The sequence below is a fragment of the Corvus brachyrhynchos genome, unplaced genomic scaffold (assembly GCF_000691975.1).
Source record: "Corvus brachyrhynchos isolate BGI_N302 unplaced genomic scaffold, ASM69197v1 scaffold219, whole genome shotgun sequence".
NCBI classification, from domain to species: domain Eukaryota; kingdom Metazoa; phylum Chordata; class Aves; order Passeriformes; family Corvidae; genus Corvus; species Corvus brachyrhynchos.
The window spans coordinates 1,155,759-1,164,708 of NW_008240034.1; the positions used below are offsets into that span (position 1 = coordinate 1,155,759).

General features: G+C 62.1%; 2 protein-coding genes across 3 annotated transcripts in view; both read left to right on the forward strand.

Moving 5' to 3' along the window:
* Positions 1–1,933, forward strand: part of PALM (paralemmin) — an 8,211-nt gene extending 6,278 nt beyond the window's left edge. Inside the window, exon 7 of the mRNA XM_017743806.1 lies at positions 1,783–1,933. Within this exon, the coding sequence (XP_017599295.1) occupies positions 1,783–1,933 (151 nt within the window). The remainder of the gene's footprint in view (positions 1–1,782) is intronic.
* A 442-nt stretch (positions 1,934–2,375) lies between these two features.
* MISP (mitotic spindle positioning) lies at positions 2,376–8,637 on the forward strand. 2 transcript variants are annotated; one of them, XM_008641031.2, is made up of 5 exons: positions 2,376–2,476; positions 4,579–6,707; positions 7,107–7,306; positions 7,712–7,750; positions 8,005–8,637. In XM_008641031.2, the coding sequence occupies exons 2-5, from the start codon at positions 4,697–4,699 to the stop codon at positions 8,089–8,091; spliced, it is 2,337 nt and encodes a 778-aa protein (XP_008639253.1). In that variant the 5' UTR covers positions 2,376–2,476; positions 4,579–4,696; the 3' UTR covers positions 8,092–8,637. The 2 variants fall into 2 exon arrangements, with proteins under 2 accessions (XP_008639253.1, XP_017599376.1); XM_017743887.1 differs by lacking the exon at positions 2,376–2,476 and adding an exon at positions 2,973–3,117.
* Positions 8,638–8,950: the final 313 nt, after the last annotated feature.

Consider the following 8,950-nt stretch of genomic DNA (forward strand, 5'->3'; position numbering starts at 1 on the left):
CGTTGTTTTTGGCACCCAGTGCCCACATCAGCTGCCCCTGAGCTGCAGCAGCCGGGCTGGCAGTGCCCAGACACTTGTCCAGGAGCCACCAGCCAGGGTAGAGATCCTTGTTCGAGTGTGAGAGGGTACCTGTTGCTGTGAGGCTGGGCAAGTCCCCAGGGATCCCCCAAAACATGAGTGGAGCAGCATCAGTGCTGCCCAGCCCACCAGGACACGGCTGGTCGAGCAGCCAGGGATGGGGCTCAGCTCCCCCAAGGCCTTCCTTCCCCCACATTCCCCTTGTGTGAGCAGTGACACCCCCCCTCCCGGGAGAGGCAGAGCTGGGGAAGGGGGGCTTTGGGAGGGCACTGCCAGGGAAGGGGGGGCCTCTCCTGCCCCGTCCACTGCTGGGCATTGCTGGAGCCCCACTGCTGCAGAGCAGGGCACGGGCTGGGTGCCACAGGGCATCTGCCCCCATAGTCCTGGGGGGAATGTCACCTCTTGCCATCCCATGTCAGGGGCCAACACCACCCACCCCATCCCACCCTGGGCCCTGCAATCTCCCCAGCCCGAAGCTGGGGCTCCCTCCCACCCTTGGCACCCCCTGCCCCGCGGTTGACGTTGACCCCCAGCCCAATCCGGCCCCTGGGGCGGCGGGGAGCAGGACCAGGCCCCCGGGCCGGGGCTGGGGTGTGAGAGGAGCGGGCAGTGGGCCTGGCATCGTCCCTGCCCCGTCCCCCAGCCCCCGTGTCCCCTGCCCGGCTCTGCTGACGTGCACTTCCCGTTGCCCCCGAGCTTTTCACTTGTGTCGAAGCCGTTTGAATTCCCTTCCCTTCCCCATCCCACCCCCCCTCACCCCGTTGTTTGTAAAACACCCAAACCGAGCAAATAAACTGTGTGAACAACCAGCCTGGAGCCACCGATGGGTGGGAGGAGGCTGGGCTGGGGATCCTGGGAGGATGGGGATGGAAGGTTTGGGATGGGGATGTTAGGGATAGGCTCTGCTGCCCCTTCATTGCATGGGCAGAGGATGTGGGGAGGAAGGGGTATGTGGGACCCAGGATGCTGGGAGGAAAGGGATGACGAGTGATGCTGCCCAGGTAAAGGGGACATGGCAGCCCAGTTTCCTGGATGCCCCCAGGTCCCATCACCACATGGCCGTGGGTCTCTGTCCATCCCCAGGCTGGTGCAGGTCCTGCTTCTGCCCAGGGCCAGGATTCCAGGGCTCTTTCCTGGGGCGGTGGGGCGTCAACCCTGCCCAGTGCCAGCCGGGGTGCTAGCACACGCCCTGCAGCGGGCGTGGAGTGCTCCTGGCTCCTTGGCATCACCTGTGGACTTTGGCTCAGCCCCACGGTAAAACAGGCTCCGCTCACCTGCCCGGAAACGCAGAACAGCCTGGCAGCCGCAGCGCACCAGCGTGCCCAGGCCGGCCAGCACTAGCCCTAAGCGGGAACGGGGGCACCGAGGGGCTGGGCAGGGGTAAGTGGGACCCCCAGCACCCTCAGCTGGGGTGAGCCGGGGTCTGCCTGACACCAGGGCTGCGCTCAGGCAGCAGGGGGGCCGGGAGGGGCTCCCAGTGGGGGGCAGGGAGGACAAGGACAGGGATGTCCTGCCCCAGCCACCGGCACAGCGCGGGGCTGAGCGTCCTGGCACAGCATCGCCCGCTCGGCTGTGACACCCTGTGCCAGGAGGGAGGGCAGTTCTGGGCACTGGCGATGTCGCCCACTCCACTGGGATCCAGCCAGATCCAGGCACTGAGAGCACCAAGGACACTGTGCCACGGTCCTGCCCTTGTCCTGGCAGGTGCCAGAGGTATCCAGACCAGGCTCAGGGTCGCATGTCCCCAGGGAAGGAGAGAGCTGCCCAGCTGCGAGGAGCTGGGACTGGCAGTGCCAGGGCTGCTGTGGCAGCAAGGGCACCCGCCTGTGCAAACACGGGGTTATCGGCGGTGTGACAGGAGAGCCCGGGCTGCTCCTGGCACGTTGCTCAGGGCTCCTCTGCCATGCCCCTACCCCGGGGCTAACAGCTACCCTGGGGCACAGGGTGTGGGGGAGAGCTGACATCCAGCTCTCGCTGTAGCTTCAGGGCTCCTCAGTGCCGTAGCTCCGTTCATGGAAGGGCAGAAAGCGCCTGGAGGAAGGTTTGTGGCTGCATGGCCACAGCACCGCGCCGGTGTATTGAGGCACGGGCACGTTGGGGCACACGGGCACGTTGGCGCGTCGGGGCATCAGCGTGTGTCACAGATCGGGGCCAAGGGCAGCCCTCTGGGTGACGGCAGCACAGGAATTTGGGGACAGGGCACTGAGCCCAACGTGGTTCTTGGAATTGCCCACGGCTCCCTGGTGCTGAGCTTATCAGGGCCTCGCAGCCACCCTCCCGCACCCCCCACACCCCACCGCTGCCACCCCGGCCACGCCCCGGCAGACGCGGATCAGCTGGGTGCCCCGTGTGGCCTCCCCGGAGCATGGGGACCCCTGCCCCGACGGCTCCCTGGACAGTAAGTGCGGCGTGGTCGGGGGCAAGGGCAGCACCGGGCAGTGGGGGGATGCTGTGTCCCCCTGGCCTTGGAGGGACCGGTGCCCACACAGGGATGCTGGCAGAGAGGGTGTGCAGTGAGGGCTGGTGCTCTCTGGCATGGGCAGCAGAGGGACACTGGACATGTGCTGGGATGTTTGTGTGCATCAGCCGGTCCGCGGGCAGCCCTTGGCTCAGGGTGGGCACAGGGTGGGTGCACTGCAGCTCTGTAGGCCTGTGCAGAACCCCCGAGATGGGGGGACCCTGGAAAGCACCCCAGATGTCTCCTCATGGTGGGGGTCCCAGGCCAGACTGGTGGCAATGTCATCTGCTCTGCCCAGACCCTGCCATGGTGCTTGGCTATGCCGGGGGCAGCCCAGCTCGGGGGGAAAAGCCCAGGACCCCCAAGGCCCTGCAGTGCCACAGCACCAGACGGAGCTGAGGGAGGTAGAATGTTTTGGGTGCAGCTCTGGGAGGGGCCGTTCAGCTTGCGTGGAGCCGGCCGGGAGCCCTGATAACAGCCCGGCTGGTTTCCCTGTCCCTGCTCCCCTCCTGTGCCAGCCACCAGCGCTCCCCAGTGAGGGGATCCCCTTCAAGCCGGGACTTTGTCCCCCCCCAAACATGGTAAGAGGCGTGGGCAGATGGTTTTCATTATCCAGGTCATTGGGGGAAATAAAAGAGCAAGAGTGAATCACAGCTCGGGGAATTAACAGGGAAATTCAGCTGGGCACGGCTTCAGGTGGAGAGGCTGAGGCACCGGGGCTGGGCACGGGGCTGGGCAGCAGCTCCAGCGGTGAGGCATCGCCTGGGGCTGGCCAGGATGTCCCAGCTAATGAGACCCACGTGCTCCTGCCCCAGGAAAGGTTTAAAAAGCTCCTGGCTGGAGCCCAGCCCCGCTTGCTCTGTGGGAGGGTGGTGAATCCCGGGAGGGCTGGAGGTGAGCAGGGGAAACTCGGTCACCGGTGCCGCTGCAGGAAGGAGTCACGCACGGAGTGCTCTCATCCTGGGGATGGGCCGGAATGCTCCGGATGCAGGGAACACCGGGCACCTGCCTCCATCTGGGCGAGCCTCACCCTGAGCTGTGCTTGCCAGTACCGTGGCTCCCAGGCTCTGGGCTGCCCCTGCCATCACCGTGGCCTTGCTCCCATTTTGTTGCATAGTCCCAGGAGGCCGTGAGTGCCTGGGAGCGGTGCCCAGTGGTGACACACCCTGACCTGCTAGGGCTCAGAGGAGCCCAGCCAGGAGCGGTGACAGGTGACAGCAAAGCCGTGGCTAAACCTCAGCAAATAGTGGCACAGGATGTGGTGCCAGCTCCAGGCACAGCTGGCTTGTCCACGGGTGACATCTGTGTCACCAGTTCTGGAGCCAGGAATGGCACCTGTGATGTGGTGGCAGCCGCTGTCTCATGGGGGACCCACCTGTGCTGCCCCTCCCTGTCTGGCACCCGCTGTCCCAGCCAGCTGTGGCCCAGCCAGCACTGGAGGATTGACCCTGAGGTTGGGGCCGTTCACTCCTGCCCTTTGTGCCAGGGGGGTTAAAGTCCCCTCGTTTTATGAGCCATGAAACCATTTTTATGACCCTGCTGTTTCTAGAGCTGGGCTATTTGGAGGCACCCTTCTGTGAATGTGTGAGGAGATGTTCCAGGCAGGGGTGGCCCAGGCACCAGCACCGCCTCTCCCTGCCAGCGCTCCCTGTCCCTCCCTGCCCTGTGCACGTGGAGAGGCCCGAGGCTGTCCATGCCCAGAGCAGTGCCAAGCTGGACGTGGCGTCACCAGGAGCTTGTGGCTGAGGTCTTGCTGCCTTTGGTGGTGCAGGCAGCACTGACTGCCTGTGGCAGGTTGGCTGTGTTCCCTCAGAACCCAGCCAGGCTGGGGGACAGAGGTGGGACAGGCTTCTGGGCTCTGTGGCTGTCCCTACTGGGAATGGCGCTTTGTGCTGTGGCTGCTCCTGCCCCACACAGGGCAGGTTGGTGTGACAGTGTCTGTCCCATGCTGAGGACGATGGTACCAGGCTGGGAGAGGGGCTGCACCCCAACCTCTGCTCCTTCTGCTGCTCTTAATGGCTGCTCTCCCCTCCTGCTTGCAGGGCCAGCCAGGTCCAGACCCTTGGCCTCCACTGAACTGGGACTCTGAGGGTGCCCTCGAAGCTGAGCAGTGGCCCCTGTTGGAGACGAGGTTGGCAGAGGGGTGACTCTTCCCAGGAGATGGACAGAGTCACCAGGCATCTGGTGTTCCAGCTCCCACAGGCCTCGCACAGGCACGACTCGCTGGCAGACCTGAGGGCCAACAGCGACGATGATGTGTTTGGTTCTGCTCAGCACAGCACCCAGAGGGTGGAAAATGGCTACAGCTGGAAGAGGAGGTCGCAGTCACCCTCGTATTTCCTGGAGAGTGGAAGAGATGTCTGGACCCCATCCCTGGACAGGGAGTCTAAGCTAGAGGTAGTGAGATCGGGAAGCCTGTACGACCTCCGGGCTTACAAGGGCGAGAGGAAACCCTCGAAGCTCTACGATGACGAGGAGCAAGACCTGTACAGGGTCCCTCCACCCAGCATCTCACCTGAGAAAGCCAGGGAACTCGAAGATGAGAGGAAAGAAGTCATCCGGAGGCAGGTGATGAGGAAGAGCTCCACCATCGCAGAGAGATGGAGCTCCATGGATGAGCTGAGCTCCATCAGCACCGGCGTGGGCAGCCAAGGTGAAGGCAGGTACACAGGCAGTGTCCCCACCAGCTTTGCCATCTGCTTTGACAAACCTTCCCCAGGCAGGGCTGTGACGCCCGTTGACCCTGAGAATATCGACACAGAGCAGATCAACTTCTCTGCGGCTCGGCAGCAGTTCCTGATGCTGGAGAAGACCAACCCAGGCTCATTTTTCAGCCCAGGGCAGCAGGCCATGTCCCCAAGGCCAGAGTCAGTGACAAAAGTCTCCAGGGAAGAATGGTACAGCCCTGAGATGGCCACAAAGGCTACAGAAGGCTATGGCAGTGCCGAGGCATCAAGCCAGCGCAGGACAGACCAGAGTGTTTATCAGGTTTATGGTGTGTCCTCATACAAGACACCCAAGAAAGATGAGGTTTATGCTCCCAGAAAGCCTCACACGGAAAGGTCATATCCCATTGGGAAGATGTCCATCCTGACCAAAGCATGGTCCAGAGAAGACCTGGACTCTGGCTTGGGTGAGATGTATAATGAAGCCACTGCAGGCTACACCAGCGATGGAAGCACCTCCAACGAGACCCTCAATGTGGATCTGAGGGCCAGCAGCAACGAGCTGGACAAGGAGACGAGGGTCAGCAATGAGACGCCCATTGAGCGGGAGATCCGCATGGCGATGGAGAGGGAGGAGAACCTCTGGAAGGAAAGGGGGATCCAGCGGCTGACCTCCAGCAGCGAGCTGGTGGAGATCCAGACCAAGCCTGTCCTCAACATTCACTCATCTCCTGGCCCAGGCAGGAAAGGGAAGGACAGAGGCCGTGCTTCCCTTTATGTCCAGAGGGAAATTGAACAGGAAGCCAAGCGTGAGGAAGATCTGAAGAGGCAGGGGAGGCTGCTGGGGGCATATGACAGGGGGACGCAGCAGGAGCTGGAGGAGCGCAAGAGAGTGTTTGAGCAGGAGGAAGCCCCCCCGCAGAAGCCCACTCCCCTGAAGCGGGCAGAGGAGAGGAGGAGCTGGTTTAAAGAGTTTGTGGTGGAGCAGCCCTCGAGCCCCAGCCCTGCAGAAGACACCAGGGGTGGGAAAAGCGTTCCCAGCTACACAGCGAGCATCGCGCACTTCCAGCTGTCCCAGCCGCGCTTCGCCGCCAGCGACAGGAGCCGGGAGCAGCCCTTGTTGTCCCAGCACGCTTCCGCCAGCACCAGCAAATGGGGGAGCGAGGATTCCTGGGGAGGAAAGCTTCCCGGCTCCACCCCGAGCCCCGCCAGCACTGCTGTCCTGTCCAGAGAGTACTTCTCCCTCCCCTTCTGGAAGCCCAAGGTGTCCTTCGTGGAGGACATGGGGACGCAGAGCCCGCTGCGGAGGGAGGATGGCCAGGAGGAGCAGTACCGCCTGCGGACATGGAAGCCCCAGACGTCGGTGCTGATCGAGGAGGAGATCCGGAGTGACTTGCAGAGGGAAGAGGAGCTCCAGGAGCAGCGGCGGCGGCAGCGGCAGTGGCTGATGGACACCTACAGTGACGGTGTTCCCCAGGAGGGCTCCCGCTCTCGGCACAGCTCTGGTAAGGGAGCAGAGGGACAGAGTGGCAGAGAAATGATTTTGTGGGATGCCTGTAAAGGACTCCTGTGTGCTGGTAGCAAGTTGTCCCGGGAGAGCTTGATACCAGCATACTGGAGTCAGCAGGAGAACTGCTGCTGAGGAGGGATAGGCTCTGCAGGATTCCAGAGCTGCTCAAGTCTCGATGAGTTTGTGTCATGTTATGGCAGCAAACAGGGCTGGAAGGGCCTGGAAGGGCCCAGGTAATGCATTTTGCCCAAGTGCGGGGTCCCGGCTGTGACCAAACCTGCTGGACCTGCCACAGAGGCAGGGTTGGGGGGGGGGCCTGACACTCCTGCAGGTCTCCACCCCCTGGGAGTGGAACTGAGGTCCCTCATCCCCCAATGCTCTCTCTCTCTCACAGCTGCCTCAGGTGCCAGTGGCAGCTGCTCGGTGTCCGGGTCTCCTGCCTCACACCACACGGGGGTCCTGGGGCTGATCTCATCCTTCACCCCGCTGAGAGTGACCAGTTCCTCCCAGGGCAGCGCAGAGACCCTCACCCCTAACTCGTCGCGTTCCAGCCCCTTCGAGGAGCGGAGGAGGAGGGTGAAGGAGGATGGAAAGGTGAACATGCCCACTCTGTTTGTGCCAAGTGGCTGGGAGGCTTGAGCCTGGGGGAAGACTGGTGGCTCTGGGGCTGGTGGTGTCTGTTCCTGACTCCCACCTGGAGTTTGAGATCCAGCTGCTCAGCTTGGTGGGAGACGCGGCAGTGGTGGCACCATCAAGGGGCCCCCCAGGCAACACCTGCTGTCCAGGGCTGCCAGCACTGGGTGGGACTGGAGAGGAGCCGCAGCTTCCTCCTGTGGGGGATCCTGGCCTGAACTGTTCCCCCAACCCCAGGGAGGGCATGACTGCATCTGCTGCCTTCCCTTGACTCTCCTGTGCCCCCACTGGGGGCTGGATCCGGCTGCCCCTGGATATTCCCCTGCCAGGCTGCCATTATCTAATCGTGTTTTCCTCTTTCCACAGTACGCAGGCATTGAACCCGTTGACAAGGTCAACACAGAGGTAAAGCCCTTCACGAACGCGGGGGCTCTGCTCACCCTGCCCTGACACCTCCCACATTCCCCAGCTCCCCTCACTCCTGGAGGCTTGTGGGTGGACAGGGGTGGACAGGATGGTCCTGGCTCCCACAGGCACCACCTGGGTGGACACTATGTCAGGCAGAGCAGGTTGGGGAGCTGGTGGAGGGGCAGCTCTGCAAACCAGATCGTTATAAAAGTCTCTTCTTTTTAAAATCCTGCACGTTCTGGTCTCTGCAGGTGGTGGAAAGCACCCGAGTGTTTCGCCACAAGAGCATCATGGCCCAGCGCTGGGAGGCCGGGCAGTACGTCCGGGATGAGGACTGAGGAACCCCCAGGTCGGGGGCTCGCCCCGTTCAGGATCAGCTGATGCATGACCTAAATACTCGATCAGTTCCACCCTTGGCCATTGCAACAATCAGAGATGTGTACCCTGCAAATCAATCTGGTTTATTGTTAAACTGATAATCCTTCCATGCAATAGATCTGCTCCTTCCTCCTCCTCCCTCTGGGGTGGAGGAACACTTTTTTTTTTTAAGAGGGGGAAAAATTGGATCAGTATCTTTTTTAATCACTTCTGCCTGGAGCCAGCCAGGTGAAATCACCCAGTAATTCACTTTGCCCCTTGGGAGCTGTGTCTCAGGCTTATGAAAAAGCTGTTTTATTTCTCAGTGGTTTTAGGTTTTTAAGTACCACAAGGCTGATCATTGCCTTGGGGGTACCTGGACTGAGGCCACAAGATCAGTGCTGCCGTGGGACTTGGGAATCAACATTGGTTTAACCCCTGTGATCCATGGAAATGCAGCAATGGAATATAAATATATACATAAATGCTGTTTATTTTGCTAATTTATTAAAGAGTTGTTGCTCTCTCTCGGTCTTCCAGGCCTGTTCTGTCTGCCTGCTCCACTGGTTTTGCTCCAGTGTTTCAGAGGAGCCCCCGTGGTTGGGATGCGGGGCTGAAGCCGGAGCCTTCCGGGGGCTGCGGTGGGGGGTCCCAAGGCTGCTGGGCTGGGGGAGCGCCGGGATCCCACCGGACGGGTCTGGGAGCACCCTGGGCCGCTGGGAGCAGTCCCTGTCCGGGGCGGGGGTGGCACCGGGGGATGGCACCGGGTGGGCTTTAAAGTCCCGTTCGACCCCAACCGCGCCGCGGTCCGTGCCCGTCCGCCCGCCCCCGCTAGGCGGC